This window comes from Lycium barbarum, chromosome 10 (assembly GCF_019175385.1).
Source record: "Lycium barbarum isolate Lr01 chromosome 10, ASM1917538v2, whole genome shotgun sequence".
NCBI lineage: Eukaryota > Viridiplantae > Streptophyta > Magnoliopsida > Solanales > Solanaceae > Lycium > Lycium barbarum.
In genome coordinates this window covers 120,319,446-120,338,277 of record NC_083346.1, presented here as the reverse complement: position 1 = coordinate 120,338,277, position 18,832 = coordinate 120,319,446, and the positions used below count along the sequence as shown (strand labels likewise).

The 18,832-nt window shown below is 34.0% G+C and overlaps 1 protein-coding gene across 2 annotated transcripts; it reads left to right on the top strand.

Annotated features, from left to right (window-relative positions):
• The first annotated feature begins 8,038 nt into the window (after positions 1-8,038).
• Positions 8,039-18,636, top strand: LOC132613553 (katanin p80 WD40 repeat-containing subunit B1 homolog KTN80.4-like). Of its 2 annotated transcripts, none has more exons than XM_060327621.1 (18): positions 8,039-8,496; positions 9,757-9,887; positions 10,238-10,355; positions 10,452-10,678; positions 11,742-11,844; positions 13,383-13,453; positions 13,597-13,671; positions 13,764-13,907; positions 13,996-14,224; positions 14,440-14,955; positions 15,737-15,796; positions 15,871-15,989; positions 16,870-17,034; positions 17,326-17,400; positions 17,489-17,601; positions 17,694-17,810; positions 17,891-17,959; positions 18,054-18,636. In XM_060327621.1, the coding sequence occupies exons 1-18, from the start codon at positions 8,466-8,468 to the stop codon at positions 18,115-18,117; spliced, it is 2,427 nt and encodes an 808-aa protein (XP_060183604.1). In that variant the 5' UTR covers positions 8,039-8,465; the 3' UTR covers positions 18,118-18,636. The 2 variants fall into 2 exon arrangements, with proteins under 2 accessions (XP_060183604.1, XP_060183603.1); XM_060327620.1 differs by having other exon boundaries at positions 8,040-8,496; positions 14,431-14,955.
• The last annotated feature ends 196 nt before the right edge of the window (positions 18,637-18,832 follow it).

The window sequence follows — 18,832 nt, the reverse complement described above, 5'->3', positions numbered from 1 at the left end:
TAACTAAAATATTTTCTTAAATTACACATCATAATTAGTGTCCTGTATTTCACAAGTTTCTCTTTTAAATTGGTTTTCTCTCACCTCTCAAATCTATTTCTCCCTCACCCTTCTCTTTCTCTCTCTCCGTTCCCTCTCTTACCCCCAGATCTGTGGGATCTACTTCCCTTGCCTGGACCCTCCAAATGCCGCCATCGATCTGTGAGATCTTTGTTCTTCAATTATGTTTGTAGCAATCTTTGCAATGTCATCTTCCCACCCCGTCTTTATTTCTTGATTCTCAGTCAAGGAAGTGCTGATAACAACACATTCTCCTATAGTTAGCGAGTGGACAATACGAAAGAAGAATTTGTTTGCAAATAGTTAATCTAGATAGAGGAATATGTAATTCATTCTCTAAAAAAACGTTACTTGAAGTGCCAGGTAGCTTCAAATCAGCATCAATTCTCGATTTAGTTATGGAGGCAACTCTTCACTGTTGATGTTGCTATAAATCAGATTCCTTTGAGACCCTCTAAGTTTCTCTGATTTACAAATCTCTGAAGAAAAGGAGTGACGTTTTGGTTTGTTCTTTACTTTTCCGACACTGCCACTTCTTCTCCGCGGCGGCAGCGGTGGTTCACCAGTGGTTCAACGCATACTCCACCTCCGATGAGAGTTGTGGAGCTTCATGCTCACCAAGTGTTTGATAAAACGTTTCAGTATATTTCAGTGTACTGTTTCAGTATATTTCGTTGTATTTCAATGTATTTCTAATTTATGGAACAATTTTCTGATATATTTCATTGTATTCCATTGTATATACGCATACTACAATTTTATATTTCTTAAACAATCAACCATATTTCATTGTATTCCAGTGTATATTTTTCTGTATTTGGAAGTATTTCTAAAAGTTTGGGAATGGAGTAATTTGGAGAGAGAAACGTGGGTTGTTATGGAACTTCAACAGTTATGCGTGATACATGGTTGATTTTTGACTTACCATTTAAAATGAAAGAAGAGAATATGTTCCATAAATACAACCTATTTTGACTCTGCCAGATTTTGTATTTCAGTGTATTTCAAAAATGCGAACTCAGCCGGATTTTGTATTTCCCTGTATTTCAAAAACGTGAAATACAACAAAAACTAGCTACAATTTGTAAATATAGAAAAAATAGCTATAAATTGTTAGAAGCTGTTAAAAGGTAGCTGTTTATGTAAGTTTCCCTTATATATATACACGGGAATTTTGCAGGATTATCCTTCGCTAAGGGTGGTCTTTAATTTTTGTCCCTAAAAAATGGTGGTCTTTAATTTTTATCCTTTGCCTAATAACATGAGGTTTAGGGTTCGAATCCGATTATGTTAAAAAATAAAATTTGCAAGACAGAATTTTGTAGCAAAGTTAGACCTATTCGGGCTAAGGTTAGGCCTGCGGGCAGAGTTTTGCATTCAAAATTCTGTCTGCTGCCATGCGAAATTCCTTCCCTTTTTTTTTTTTACTGAGTTGGGGTTCGAACCTGGAACTTTAGGGTATTAGGCGAAGGACAAAATTAAAGACCACTAATTGGAGGGGCAAAAATTAAAGATCGGTGCTTTTGAAGGGAAATCCGCACAAAAAAATGTATATATGGAGCAAATTTTCATAAATAGCGCTATTTATGCCCCTAGTAACAAATTATGGCGATAAATATTAAGTTTCAAAATATAGCAGTATCTCTCTCTTTCTGTCTTAATTTATGTGATATTTTTCATTTTTCGAGAGTAAATTTAACTAAACTTTGTGGCTAAATTTGGATTAGAATAACTCAATACTTTAATATTAAAATTTATATATTTGAAAAGTATAATAAGTTGCAACTTTTATCATATCAATTTGGTGAAACAAATACATCTTAAAATGTTGATCAAAATTCATGTTGTTTGAATCTTGCAAAGCGAAAAACATCACATAAATTGAGCAGAGAAAGTGACAAATTATGACAATGTTATTAAGTTTAAAAAAATATAGCTAACATTTTTTTTTAAGTACACCACCCACCCCATCCCAACCCACTCTTCACCCCCACTCCACGCATCACACACACTAGCCATCTCTGCCTTCACAGCCACCGCCCCATCGCCTACTACTCCCCCCCCCCAACCCACTCACTCTCCACCAACTACCTACCACCCACCCCACACCATTCCACCACTACTAACAGTCTCTACCATCACCAACTGCTGCCATCGTGCAAGTCACCGCAACACCGACCACCTCCACCATCACAACTATCACCACCACCACTACAAAAGCATCTCCAATATCATTAGCGAACATAAATGTTTCATTTTTTTAATCAAATAATAATTTTATTTTATTATATTAGCATTTAATTACTTTTTATTTGAATTATATATTTACAATCTTAAATAAATATATTATGTACATTCAGATGTTAAAAAAAACAATCTTAATTATTCAGTTTTCAAATCTATAGACAACAACTTAATTATTCAGGTTCAGACGTCAATTATTTTATAAAAACAAATGAGGCCTTAATGTCTTATTTTATGAGTAAGCTAAGCATTTTGTGTACTATATTAGCAAGATGAGCATTTTGTGTACGTGGCAGCAGAGAAGTAACGCCAGCACGATTGACGGTAACGCTATTGGAGTTGCAGCAGAGCGACTTTCTTCCTTGTTTAGCTACTTTGGGATGGTGGAAACGTATTGGGCTTTTTAGAATTCATTTAACATTAGGCCTATGGAAAGCTTATATAGGCGAGGGGACAAGTTGCACGATTCTCCTTATTCGGGATGGTCTTTAATTTTTACTCTTCGCCAAAATTTTTTGATTTTGGGTTCGAACCTCCATTCAATTAAAAGTTAAAAAAATTAAAAGTAGAGTTTGAATTCGCAAAGCAAAGTTTGAAATTAGACCTTAAGGCATAAGCCAAATGTTTGTTAAGACAATGTTTTACCTTCAAGCATAAGGCCTGAAGGCAAAACTCTACCTTAAGGTAGAAGTTTGCATTAAAGGATTTTTTTTTTTTTACTCACTTGAAATTTTATAAAACTCTGCGTTAAGGCCTAATTTTAGCCCGAACAGGCTTTACTTTGCTACGAAACTCTGCCTTGTAATATTTTTTTCAACTTAGCCGGAATTCGAACCCCAAACCTCATGATATTAAACAAATGACAAAAATTAAAGACCAATGCATTTGAAGGACAATCCACACAAAAAAAAAATGTAGGTGAGGGCTCAATTGCACTTCTGTCCCTATTTTGTGATGTTCTTTAATTTTTACTCCTCATGTCAAATTATTTTTTTAAGGGACATAAGTTTATATTTTTGCATTATATATCTTCAAAATTATGTCTTGTGTCTTTAGAAGTTATGTCCCGTCACTCATAAGTTCGATTTTGAAGTGCGATGACGCTCCATTTGGAGGAAAACTGTGCATTTTCTTCGACGTACACATGCTTTTTTTTTTTCACTCGCTAGTTAAGTTTTAACCAGGATTTTATTAAAAGCTTAGCCAGAAATTAAATAAGGGTGATCCCTCTTTTTTTTTTTTCGTTTTCTTCTCGCTTTTTCTACAGCTTCCCATTTCTATTCTTCTACGTCGTCTTCTTTTAATATCCATAATCAATGATGATTTCCATCCCACAATCAAGCATGGTTTGTAAATCATATAACTGTGGTAACCTTATTCTTGCATCAGTGTCATTTGAATTCCACACTCAAAAGACATTGAATTTTGAAATTTGAACGGTAAAATTCAAACGTAAAAGGCTACAATTTCATGAACGTACAGATTGTTTTAGTCAACAAATGTAAGACAACTGTATCTAATTATTCATTATTATTGTTATTTCTTTCTAGCTCTCCATATTAGTTCTTCAATAACCTAAAGTTGGAACCACAACCATTAAATTTTAATGCAAGCCTAAAGTTTGAATTACATAGTTTGGACTTCAAAATATATTGTCCATTTAAATTGAAAACTGACTTAATGACACTAAAGTTGAAAATCCTAAAATTTTGAATAAAAGTTGGACATCCGAAGATGTATTAGACATGTCTCTGCAAGTATTTGAAATATTTGAGAACATGTTTGAAACTTTTGGGGAGATGTTTAAACATCATCTAGGATATTTTAACCTTGAAATTGAAATTGTATTTTTATCCATTTACTAGTAAATATTCCAAACGTTTATTATAATTACATCGTTCCACCACTTATTAGTCATTTGTTATGTTAAATTTGTACTAATGTTTTATATTTAATGATAATATAATTTTAAAAAAGGTTCAAATATAACATACTTTCTACATAAAATGGACCAAAGACACATATTTTAACTAATTAAAGATTAAAATTTAATCAGATGTCACTGTAACCAACAAATTTCCGCGTCTTTAGAAAAATAAATAATTAAGACAGAAAAATGGAGTAACAAAATGTAGTATTTGATTTCAAGAATGTTGAGTGTTACAATCTCTATATAATCCTCTGATTCTCCAACAATGACGTAAACTATGTTGAAACTTGAATATGATTTAGATTCAAGGGCTTCAGCAGCTTGATCTTGAATCTTCGTATTTGAATTTAGATTTGGTATTTGCCACGAACAAGTAATTTGATCTTGAACGCCTTGATATTTGCCTTCGTTCTTAATCTTGAACTTGAACTTGAGCTTGAGCTTGAACTTGATGGCTTGGATGCTTGAACTTGTAGCTTGTAGAGAAATATGTAGACTTTGATCCACGAGCTCTCTTCTTGCTTCTTGTTTTTAATTCCTCTCCTCTTTTTTTTTTTTTTTTTTTTTTTTTTATGGGTTGTGAGGATCCCTATTTATAGTTTTTAGGGAGGTGTAGCCTTGTCATTTGATTGGTCAGAGCATATCATCCGTACACTTGACATGATTTCATTGACCCATTAATTTGACTTGGATTGCCACCTCATTTGACATGTGGGGCGGGCTTGCATTTCAAGATGGGCTTGGACTTTGGGCTATTAAAGTGGACTCATCATTTGGAGCCCAATCAAATGGACTAGCCCAATATCTTTAAGATTAGATGATTAATCCAACCATATTAGCAACATTATTTGAACTACTTTCTTAAATTTAATATAGTCCAAATTAATATACTGATTAAAATCCAATAAAATTTTAAATGACTACAGTCACACTCAAAATTAAAATCTATCAATAATCAAAGAACTAAAAGTGAAAACTATATGAGAGTTGATCCTAATACTGGTGGGGAAAAAAATTCCTAACACTGTACTCGTCTAACTTATGTTTTTTCTTAAAATAAACAGCAGCACCACCCAATAAACTTTTACTTTTGCTGCATTTTTCCATTTAAACTCTATATTCAAATACTTTCGAACTTATTTTTTCATGGTTATTTTCTTTCGTGTTTTCTTGTTTCTTCATTCCTCTTCTATTTTTTTAATTGACATTAGTTGAATCAATTTAGCCATACTTGACATTAGTTGAATCAATTTAGCCATACTTGACATTAGTTGAATCAATTTAGCCATACTTTATTTGTGTATAAATATATGTACAATAGTTCCGGATGACAAAAAATGTATTCCCTAAACAAACTTGAAACAAACACCAACTTAATTATTTCTTCTTCCGTTTCTTGTTCCATTTTTTGAAAAAAAAAAAAAATTCACTGACAAACGCATTTATAATATCTCAAGTATAGCTCATATTTTCATTTCACTTCTACTTAAATCTTTTTCTTGTCTATTCTTAAATGTCACAAGTTGTGTGAAAATGACTTTCTTTTTATTTATGACTTTGTTTAGTGAGTTGATTAAGATTCTTTGTTAAACATCAATCAAATCATTAGCTCAATGGTTGATTGTAGAGATGACCAAGAATTCAATCAATATAGAAATATAGAAAGGTGCTTGTTATTTTTTAATATAACTAATGATATGAGGAAAGCTTACCATTTTATCAATATATTTTAAACCACTTGTTAGTTCGAAACTCAACAAAGAATTAATTAGTATACTATCTCTAAATTTGAAGGATGGAGGAAGGTAATATTTCACATGTGTGATCTCACATCTTTATGTGTAAAAAAAAACACATCTTTATCATATTTTTTTCCATTCATTTGTAACACTCAATATCAAATTTAATGAATTGACTATGATATTTTTTTCTTTTTCTTTTTATACAAATAATTGTTCATTACATCTAATAATCTTCTCGTAATTACAATAATCTAAAAGACATCAATACATACTGCTTTAGACATTTGCACTACTATTAAATAATTAACAATTATAGAGCACTACATTTAAAAAGCTAGTTTTCAAAAGATTCCCAAGACTCCATTTGATTTGTTTTCCCTCTATATTACTTTGACACATTCTATATTCCTTTGTTTCCTTCTCTAACTTCAAACGGTTCATGAATCACAAAGTTTAATTTGAAACAAAGAGATCATGTCAATTTTTCTTTTGTTTTTTACACGGTGTTTAGCATTTGTATTGAGGTCCCAACAAATTTGAATTTATATTTATAAGAACCATGAAAAGAAAAAATGCCCCTTATCAAAATATTTTCATACTCCGAATTCAAACCTAAAATTCAGAAAAATCATATGAGTTAAGTATAGATTTAATAGCCCAACAGACATCTACTTGTTCCGTTTTGTCATCCCAAGCCCTTTAACTGCACGAGTTTTCTAAGTAAACACCTTTACTTATTCGAACTCTCTATTTTAAACACCTAGTTCAAAGATATTTATCAAGCTATTAATTACACCTTACCTTTTTCTTTCTAGAAAAGGAAAAAAGAAATAATTACACAAAACTTCCTTTTCAATTTTGAGATATAAAGCAGAAGAATTAAACTAAATATATGATTAAACTTCAACTTTTTCTTTCTAGAAAGTAAAAAAAATGATTACATAGGACCGCCACCTTTTCAAAAGTGACGAGAAAAAGTCACTATAACATTAAATTAAAAGATTATAAATAGAAACAAATGCGTCAGATCTCAGCCGTTGGATGAGTGCTAGATTAGTGATTAACGGATAAGATTAGCAGAACTCCCCATTGCTTCGATTTTGAGAGAAAATGACAAAAGTGGACTCTTATGTTTGGTGATTGTAGGTTCAAAGAATCCCACACAACAATTTTGGTACTTTTAAGTTTGTCAAAGATTATCATTTTTATTCTTCTTCAAATATTAGCGAACTCTATCCGTCAGATTTAACGAGGATAGTAGTAAAAAAGGAAATTAGCAGAAATTATGCGGGCTACTGCACGGGAGTCGAATTTACCCTGTGCGCACCCAAAAGATAGTGGCTACAGGTTTCCTTGTCATAAAAAAATTAGCAAAAACTCACATTTAGAGGTACAATTATTATGCTTTTAGTTAATTTTGATTTATTTCCATAGTCTGGTGCATCTTTTTGAGATTCAATTTCTACTATTTTCTCATTTCGTTTTGGTATCTAGTATAACCTTTTGTGTATTAAATCTCCCTTTTTTCTCCTAGAGAAAATTAGTTAAAATGAGTCTTTACAAAATGAATAAAGGTATATGACCCTCTATATACATGGACGATTCTGAAATAACACAAAGACGATCTATTATATTTCATAGAGAGTCATTTAATCAATTCACCATTTAAAATATATATATTATTAAGGACCCGTTTGGCTATGAGAATTTTTCACTTTTTTTTTAAAAAATTATTTCACTTTATTTGAAAATCAACGTTTGACCGTGAAAATTCCTATTGTACCTAAAACCTTATATTCACTTTTTTCTCTTTCAATACATTCAAACAACCAAATACTTTTTGCAAAAAAAATATAACTAAACACAACTCTATCTTCATCTGTAACTTCAAAATTCCAAATAAAACGAGAAATATTTGATTTTCATAGCCAAACGCCTACTAAGTATTCACTGTAAACTTGTGACAAATTTAAAAATTGTACGTACATACTAGTATTATGAATTATCTACCCTCAAACACAAAAAGGACCATTTTTGTCATTTAGTCCTAATTTTGAAAACGCCATTTCTCCTTCTTCCTTACCTTCTTTTTACTTCTGCATTTCGCCGTTGTTTTAAAATTTGTCTTTATAATAAACAACAACCATCCCAAAATCATGTTTACTTTTCTTTTTTTATTTTTTTTACCCCATTTAAATTAAGTTAAAAAGAAGCCAAAGCCATTATTGTTAACTATACTTCATATTTTTTTCCTTTTTAATCCCCAAATTCACAGCCTATATGCATTATAAGTCCAATAATTTTTGGAATCATATGCATTGTAATGTATTTTGTGTAATGCATTTTACTTAGAACTAAACTGACTTTAATTCTTAACAGGAAGGATTGGAAAACAAAGGGTTTATTGATTTTGTGTAATGTGATGCGAATTAATAAGTGATTTATAGCATAATTAGGGTTTTATTGATGCCTGATTTTGGAATTTCTCGATGACAACAACCAAACGTGCTTATAAGCTACGTATCCTTTTTTTTTTTTTTTGGTTTTGAAATTGTCAGTTTATTTGATTAATTTTGTTATTTGGTTATTTGCTTAATTTTGTTACTTGATTATATATTGTCAGTTTATTTGATTAGTTTTGCAATTTGGTTGTTTACTGTCAGTTTATTTGATTAATTTTGTTATTTGGTTGTAAATTGTCAGTTTATTTGCTTAATTTTGTTACTTGATTATATATTGTCAGCTTATTTGATTAGTTTTGCAATTTGGTTGTTTACTGTCAGTTTATTTGATTAATTTTGTTATTTGGTTGTAAATTGTCAGTTTATTTGCTTAATTTTGTTACTTGATTATATATTGTCAGCTTATTTGCTTAATTTTGTTACTTGATTATATATTGTCAGCTTATTTGATTAGTTTTGCAATTTGGTTGTTTACTGTCAGTTTATTTGATTAATTTTGTTATTTGGTTGTAAATTGTCAGTTTATTTGCTTAATTTTGTTATTTGGCTGTAACTTGTCAGTTTATTTGCTTAATTTTGTTAATTTGTTAATTTTATTATTCTCGTAGTTTCTTGTCCTTAGATTTCTGCTACTAGCTGTTATTTCTTGTGCTTTGGTTATCGCTGTATTTTGCTCTGAATGCTATATTGTGTTTTCTCTAATATTTGCTGTCTTTTTTGCTATGCCTTTTTTTACAACTGCCTTGTTATGTGTCACTTGAGCTGAGGATCTATCGGAAATAGCCTCCATACCTTGTGAAGGTAGGGGTAAGGTCTACGTACACTCTACCTTCCCCAGACCCAACCTGGTGGGATTATCCTGTATATGTTGAGACTTTAGAGTTAATGTTGGATTTGATAATTTGCTAACTTTGTAAGTGTTTCTTTTGCAAGGCTCTATATAGGGTAAGTACTTATTTGCTTCTCTCTTTGAGCCGGGGTCTATCGGAAACAAGCTAATACATTGGGTGTTTTGTCGTTGTTGTTGTTGGTTTGGACTTAAATTGTCAGTTTATTTGCTTAATTTTGTTATTTGGGTTGCAATTGGTCATAGAGGAAACAATTTCTTTACGAAAATTGAAAAATCTAAATCAATTTGCAATAAGGAGGATGTTAAACTTTGAGCGGATGGATATAGACAATTGATATAGTTGGAGACTAATAGTTTTGACTAGGTTCTTAATGATTTTTTTTTCCTGGCAAAAAGGGGGAGAGAAATGAACAGTAGATTAGAGAACTTGAGTTATATTTTGGAGACCTTGACAATGCTTTGTTATAGAGGAATTTGTAGCACATTCTTTAAGCGTGAACTGCTTAAAGATTGGGAGAAAATCATCCAGGGTTCTTGTAACCGGGGGAGAAGATCACAAGGTTAATCTCTGGTCCATTGGCAAGCCCGATGCCATATTGGTTAGTATTTTCTCCTTGCTTGTCTTTTCGCTATACTATCATTTCCTTTTTATTTATATATGTAAATTGAGATCAAAGTGTGTTTTGCCGATAACCAAAAGTGAAGGTATATGAGCACAAAGGGTGAATACCTAGTCACTAAGTTTAATTTATACTTCGAAGCAGCAAAACCTGTTATGTTTTAGTCCTTTTTGGGATGGCCACAAGCCCACAATGGAACATTCTCCCTGATCAAGGCTGTTGTTTGGGCCTAACCTTAAAGTTATCATTTTCTCTGTTTGCAGAGATGCAATTTTAGCGGCAATATCCTTTGTTTTTACTGATGGTCTTGTATCTGTATTCTTGTGTAGAGTTTGTCAGGTCATTCAAGCGGAATTGATTCAGTTAGCTTTGATTCTTCAGAAGTTCTGGTAGCTGCAGGAGCAGCAAGTGGTACTATCAAGCTTTGGGATCTAGAAGAGGCCAAGAGTAGGCTTGTTATAACTTTACTCTTTGTGATGAAAAATCATTGTTTGTTTATTGTGAAATTTATAAATTCTCCCTTTTTCGGTTTATCTATCTCAGTTGTTCGGACTCTCACGGGACATAGATCCAATTGTATATCATTGGACTTCCATCCCTTTGGTGAGTTCTTTGCATCTGGGTCTCTGGACACAAATCTAAAGATATGGGATATTAGACGCAAAGGGTGCATTCACACATACAAAGGTCACAATAGAGGTGTCAATGCCATCAGGTTCACGCCAGATGGCCGCTGGGTTGTATCTGGTGGAGAAGACGGTAGCGTAAAGGTCGGACTTTTTCCTTTTATTTTTTTCCTCGTTCAGTAATATATTTGGGACCTAACACATTGAAGTGCCTTCTTATGGTTGGGTGAGCCATATCAGACTGGACTTGCTAATATTTGGGATGATGTCTAAACCACATTGCTCAAAAAAGAAAAGAAAAAAGCACAGATGATTATTGACATACACCAACTTAATGAAACATTCACTTAGGTTGATAACCTTAAACTTTCTGCATCTTACCGAAGCTACTTTGTTTCAGATCTACTTTGTTATAGATTAGTCCATTGCTAGCTTAAACATGGTCACGAGATGGTGGAAGGACGGATATTTTAATCTTGGCACTTAACACATTTTTATGACAATGATGAAAACCACTATCATTATAATCAATTGTGTCGTCACATAAAGTGACAGTGATGTAAAGCTAATCTTTTAAGTAGTTTCTTTTCTCAACGTCCCTCTTTCTAGGATATTATTTGTTTGCTTGATATCAAGTAGCTGTATCAGCCTGTAAGCTCTTGACAGCGGAGAACTTAAGGAAGAAGAAGATTACTTGTGTTAGTTGGTGTTTCACGTGCAAAGAATCAGGGGAAGACGTAGATCACCTACTTTTACATTGCCGTGTAGCATCTTCACTATGGGGGAAGTTGATGAGATGGTTTGGTTTCGAGTGGGTAATGCTGAGAACTGTGAAAGAAACCATGTTTAGCTGGGCTCGTAGAAGGCGGAGGAGGAGATGCAGGGCATGTGAAGTTGCCCCTTTAGCATTGATGTGGACCATATGGAGTGAGAGGAACAAGAGAGCTTTTGATGGAATAGAGAAAGATATCGTACACTTGAGAAATAGCCTCTTTTCCTTTATTTCTTTTTGGTGCACCCATGAGGTTACTTGTTGTATAGATGATTGGGCGACTTTCGTAGAAAATCATGTATTCTTGTAGGATTTTCTACTTTTTCGTATACTTCTTGTATACGGGATAGTTAATGCCCTTATTGTTAATAATATTCTTACTTCATAAAAAAAATAAGTCTAATTATCCTGATAATAGATTCAGTTTTGTGGCAGATATGGGATTTGACTGCAGGAAAGCTTTTACATGATCTCAAATCTCATGAAGGAAAAATTCAGTGCATAGACTTTCATCCTCATGAGTTTTTACTGGCAACAGGTTAGATACAGCTTTGACATAGTGCTACATTGTTCTTCAGCGAAGGTCATATTTCTTGTTGTGTTGTAATTCTTCCTGTAACTTTTGTTGTATTCTTGAAATGAGTTTGCTGATGTATTTTATGGTCCATGTAGAATTTGAATCTTGTGGCAACCTAAAACTTTCTCATGGTGATATTCTTAGTAAAGATAACCAAACATTTTGGATCAAGAAAATGACAATTGAGAAGAATATTCTCATTTATCTGGACTTATGATCATATTTGATAAGTTTTGCGTACTGATTCTTCACATTCCAAGTAACTTTATCTACAAAACAAAACGTTCCAAATAACTTTATCTGCCGTGATCAGTATCAATCTTTTTCATATTTTCTGTTCTTTCAATATTTAATATCTCCAGTATAACCGCTTTTCCCTCCAATCAGATCTGTGATTTCCAGCTTGGGGCATTATCTATAGAACTACTTGGTCTACTTATATAAGATTTTTTTTTTTTTTTTTTTTTTTATGTAAGTGCTTAAATAAAATGTAAATAGAAGTACATTGTCTCATTGTGGTGGGAGTTGATACCTTGCAAAAAGTTTTTCATATAATTGTCGCATGTCCCATGAGACAATAGTCTCTTGTTTCCTCATAGTTGAGTTTTCCTTCTCTAACCAAAATAAACGAAATCGTAGTATCCGCGTCCTTTTCCCAGTATGGAAACTAGTAATTAGTTTTAAGTGAGCTTTGAGGTTTCCTGCTGTGTTTCTCGAGAAGATATGCCAGGGACCCATTTTAAAAGTGACATCTCTGTTTTTGTGTTGAGTTATTGGAAATTAAGTTTTAGTTTTCTTTTTCGTGATTAATTTTTTTGATAAGGTAAGTATTTTATTAACAAATGGGGTGTCCCAGTATACTAGCCTTATACCAAAAGAAGAGAATCTACGCCAAAATATGATTCTCAACAAAAGAGATCCAATCCTCTATACAAATAGGGACCTCATAAGTACACCAAAAGGAAACTAGAAATAACACACGACTTTGCAACTTTACAAAATCTTGCTCCACCCCTTCAAATGCCCTTCTATTTCTCTCTTTCCAAATGACCCACATGCTTGCTAAAGGGGTGACACTCCATGCCCTTGATCTTCTCTACCCTCTTCATTGATTCCAACTATGCATAGCCTCTTTCGCTGTGCCCGGCATCACCCATTGCGTCCTAAACAACTTTAGGGCCTCTCTCCACAACCGACTAGCCACCTTGCAATGCAATAAGGTGAGAAAGAGGGAGGGGGAACCAAAACAGGAGAACACTATATTTATGTTTTGAGAAACTATAAGGGGATAACTTATTGAAGCCTCCATCTTCAGTTGCTGGCTAGTAGTGCTGATAACCCAACCGAATCCAGGGCAGAGTGGGGTCGGTGGGTGTGAGCATCGAAGAAAGGGCTCAATTAATTATAAAGAGGGTCACCTTAAGAGTTGGGCTGTATTGTCTCTTATCGCCAAAACCTTCAGATGCCTAACTATTTGTTCTTGGTTTTTGCCTTACCAGGTTCTGCTGACAAAACAGTTAAATTCTGGGACCTTGAAACTTTTGAACTCATAGGTTCTGCTGGACCTGAGGTTTGTTGTAGTCATCTTCGTTTAGTTCTTTTCTTCGATCTCCCTTTTCTCATTACAGTACAACTGCTGAGTGTTTCTCATGTATATTGGCAACTGTACGAATTGTCAGATATTAAAAAACCTGTTTTTATCTCAAAATGTAGACAACAGGAGTGCGTTGCATGGCCTTTAATACTGATGGAAGAACCCTTCTTTGTGGTTTACATGAGAATTTGAAGGTAGACATTTATTTGCTGTTCGTTGAGAAATAGTTGTTTAATATATTGTGGCACTTTGTCCATCTCCTAAAGTAAGTAGTCCTTCTTTGTAGGTTTTCTCGTGGGAACCAATTAGATATCATGATACAGTAGATGTTGGATGGTCTACATTGTCCGATCTTAGTATTCATGAAGGAAAACTTCTTGGATGTTCATATAATCGAAGTTGTGTTGGCGTGTGGGTTGTCGATATTTCGGTAATTGTCACCTTTTCCCATTGAAGTTGTATTTGATGTTCTGCTTCCTCTGAGATATGTCTCACTTTATCATGCTTGTCTCTTGCAGTGTCTTGAACCATACACAATGGATAGTACTGCACGATTAAATGGTCACTCCGTAGTGAAATCCAATTTGAGAGTGAATCTATCCACTCCGGCTGAGGATGCTACAGATGCAAGTTCTGGGAGACTGTTAACTTCACAAAATTCTGATGCTGTGAAAGAGTCTAAGTCTTTTAGAAGACTTTCTTTGTCACACAACATGGATCTTCAGAGGGATTCTGCTACTCTTACTAGTATGCTACTCTTCCCTTTTTATATCTTTGCCTTGCCTTAAGCCCTTAACATTATTAGCTTGGCACCTTATTTTAAGTTTTTACTCTGGTTCTCTAAATCCCAGTTTACTACTTATTTTCTAGCTCCTAGCCTTTGATCATCTTCTTTTATCTAAGTTTGGCTGCCAGAATATTTTTTGATTTTCTCATTTATCTTCTGAATGAAGCTATTACAGATACTCCTGGAAGCACACAAAAAATAAATCTCAGTACTGGTCCAAAAGCACCTCCAATCAGCTCAAAAGCAGTTCATAATACAACTGGTGTAAAGAGGAATTCAGCAAAAACCCAGTCAACAGAAAATGCTTCTGTTGTCAATAAGTCAGAGATAGTACCTGTTCTTGTCCCAAGAAATAATGAAAGAATGGAGCTGGCATCTGAATGCAGGAAAGGAGGAGTTGTAGGAAGGGAAATGCCACAAAGATTGCAACCAAAAGTATCTGATTGGAAGTCTTCTACTCCCAACGAAGACCTTGGGAGGTCAACTGCTGCACCACAGTCTGAAGTTGAAGTACCTAAAGCTTTTGAAAGTAGTAGTGCTGGAGATAGGAACATTTTTCCTTCTGTTAATTGCTCAACATTTGGAACTGCTGCAACTGATAGAAATGTGAATGATGACAAGAATTTAGTTTCCACAAAACTTGAAATAAATACAGCACCTGAGTCACTTTCCAGACACCAAATTGAAGATTGTGCGTATTCACTTGCATCCTTTCTATTTCTTTATATTGTCTTAACCTTGCTATGTTTTCGTGCGCTGTGGATTCTTTTTAGATGTTAGGTATAGTATACCATTCGGTATCAATTATGTATGTGTCCTCTATTTAGATCTAGAAGTTTAGCACCATTCTTTTGTGGGAAGTACTAAGTTGCATAGATATACTTCTTACTGGATGCTATATTTTATTTATAAAAAGAAAAGCCTGGTGTTTCTCCTCCCATTTTAGTCTCAGTGGTATTTGAAGTGATAGTGTACCAGTAAGTTTCATTTGCTTATGGAACTGAAGGAATGGTATAATGGACGTAGAGGAAACTTTTAATCTTTAACTTGTGGTTATGTATGGATATATCTACTGATGTATGTGATGTGTGTGTGTCTTGCTTTTCATGTAATATTTTTGTTGTCTTGATTTTATTCGTACTTTTATACTTAAGTTTTGAGAAAGTACTAAATTAATTATGTTCTTTGCCAATCATTTCAATAAAAGACGGTTCTTTGTTTGGGTTTCATATTTGCTCACTGGTTCAGCTGACCATCACCGTAATTGCTGTGGTAGGGAATAACTTATTTATATCCTTTGCTTTATTCATTTCTGTAATTTCCCCCCATAAATTATCACTTTCTTCTACTCAGTACAATTTCTTAAAAGCTGTTTTCATAGTTCTGTGTTTACCATTAACTGTATCTTCTCTTTCCTGTTCTTTAGAATAATATGAACTAACTACATTGTTAAAACTTATCCTTTGTTCCAGATGAAGCCCGTGGAAATATTCTTAATAGGAAACCATATTCCATGCGAGGTCAACAAAGAGGTAAAAATCTCTTTACTGCTATTGGTGTACTTCTAAATTACGGTCGTCTCACTGCATTGAATTTGGAAAATTAGGAAGGGCACGATCTACTGTTGCAAACTGGGAAAAGAGAGACAAAGTTCTTAATAGTGACGATCTTTCTTCCTGCATTGTTGGGGTGGTACCTGCTCCAGATGTGGTTCCCACCAATATGGTACGAGTCAAATCTGAGTTTCTTCTTTATTTTTAGTCCAAATGTTTTTTCATGTTGAGATTTTCCCCTTTAATAATAGTAACCGTTTATTGCTAATCTTGGTGATGATTATATAAATAATATGGAAGCATTTCAGTATTTTCAATGTGTGATTTACTTCCACAGACTTTTAGCAAGTTATGGATTTTTTTTCAAGTTAAATTAGCTCCTTTACAAACATGGAAAAGGATAGTGCAGGAACAGGGGGGTATGGGGTTTCAGTTGACAGTTAGGGGTACACTTAATTCAAGCTGAGTCAAACATCTACCAGGCTTGGTATTATTCTTGACTCAACATAAAACCTGAAGGTTCTCAGTGATAAAGTCACAAAAATAAACGAGGCTGCAAAATAACCAATCTAGCTTTCAATCAGAAATCCGATTTCTAATTTGTCGAACTCAAAGAGCGAAAAGTTAAAGCTGATGACATATTCATTCAAACAGGAATCATAAGGGCGGTGGGGCAGCTAGCACGCCGCTATTGAGAGAAATAGTAACTAAATTCATCACCGGAGCTTCCTTTTCCTAGGCTTTGTTTGATTTCTATCATCATTTTGGTTGGTAGCTCAACTGCTGAAATTTTTCCTAATTATTAGACTAGAATATTGGACATGAACTGCATATCATTCAGTATTTTAGTAGTTGAGGAGACTTCATAGATAGACATGCACTTCTATGGCTATATAGCCAATGCATTAGGACACATGATAGCTAGAACATAGAATTGTTAATGCCTAAAAATGTTTTCCGCATAATGCTCATGATTTAATTGTTTCATCCATGAATATCATAGGATAAAAGTCATTTGGTGAAAGTAATATAATTTGTCTTTCCTGACACAGAATTTAACTCATCGTAATTCAAAAATCGTACATGAAAAGAGAGAAGACCCAGTTTCAGCTGTAAGTGAGGTGGTTCCTGCTTCCGATGAGGATATGATTGCTGACTTGATGGAACAGCACAACCAATTTGTTGGCTCGATGCAATCTCGTCTGTCTAAATTACAGGTAGCATATTTGGAAAACTCGCTAGTGGTTATTTGATGCTCTGATTTGTGTATTTACAAAGCTTTTTCAGTCCCTTGCAACTAATTTATTTGTTTAAGTCCCTTGTAACCGATATGCATTATCATGAGATGATGACCTACTTGGAATGTTTAGCCTTCTCATTTGCAGGGTTTCTTGCTAATCGATAAGACATGCAGATGGAGGGGAGAGAAATTCATTCAGTTGATCTGTACCATGTTATATTGCTCTTTAAGAGTTCGCTTAATCAGATATTGTTTTGATCTTTTGTAGGTTGTCTACCAGTACTGGCGAAGACATGATATTAAAGGGGCAGTAAGTGTAATGGAGAAGATGGCAGATCATGCTGTAAGTCTTTTTTGTTTTTGTGCCCTATTTTTAATCTTGATACTTAGCTTTTTAACACCGTAGGGTTTCCATTTGCCGGCTTATACAGGTGCTTGCTGAGTTAGTGAGCTTCTTGGCAGAGAAAAATGACATTATCACATTAGATATTTGCACATGCCTTCTACCACTTCTCACAGGGCTGCTTGAGAGCAAGTTGGATAGGTAGGAATGGAGCTTTGTTTTCCTTTTCTTCGCTAACATTGTTCAAAAGTTTCCATGACTGACATGTTTGTTTCTTGGTGGACTTCCTTTAGACATCAAGATATATCATTGAATATGCTGCTCAAGCTTGTTAAAGTATTTGGTTCACTGATTTATACTTCGTTGTCTACGCCAACATCGGTTGGTGTTGATATTGAGGCAGAGCAAAGGTATTATTACATATTATCTTATACTTAATGTTCTTTTTATTTCTAGTTTGAACGGTTTTATTGCTTATTGACAAACAAAGGATGGAGCGCTGCAATCTCTGCTTTATTGAGCTTGAAAAAGTCAAGAGTTGGCTGCCTGGTCTGTCTAGGTATTTGAAAGCATCTTAAATGACCATCTGTGTGTCCGCGGAGAGTTCATATTGCTAACATTTCTCCATTTCTACATCTCTTATTTTCGTTCAGAAGAGGAGGATCAATCGCCAAATTTGCTCAGGAGCTGAATTTAGCACTTCAAGAAGTTTCATGAGTTTATTGTTATTGCATGGAATATCGGTATAATATTATTGGAAAGTAACGATGATGTTGCTGAACTTGAGCGACTTTTGTAGATCTGTAGATGTCTGCACTGCATGCTTTTGTACCTTGCAGAGCTATGTACATTCCTGCTAAGATGCAACACTGAGTACTAACTTTACATTTACACTTATTATCGCTAGTTAAGAACGACATGGTCAGTGAGGATTCATATAGTTGACCTCAACTTGTTTGAGACTGAGGCATAGTTGTTGTATTGATAGTTAAGGACAACATGCTGTAAGTTGCTGCTGGTCTCAATGTTGCTGCTAATGAACCTGCTCTGTTGGAGAAGGATCCATCTCCCCTAACCAAATACATATCATTCTTTGTAATTGTAGGTTTCTTGTGTGAAATCATGTATCAATTGTGGTAATTATAATATTATGCAAGGGTGTCTAAACTATAGCCGACTCAACTAGTTTGAGATTGAGGCAGTGTTGATTGATATATCTATCTGAACCTTGTCGTATCTTGACCTTTCTTGTATCTCTTCTTATGTACTCCTCGTTTCATTGTGTCTTAGTTTGATTGAGCACAAAGTTTAAATAGTAAGGGAGATTTTTAGATGTTGTGGTCTTGAGCTAAAGATGTGTATAACAATACCAAATTGTTTTTTGAATATTTTGGTCTTAAGCATGACAGATGGAATAGTGGAAAGAAAAGTG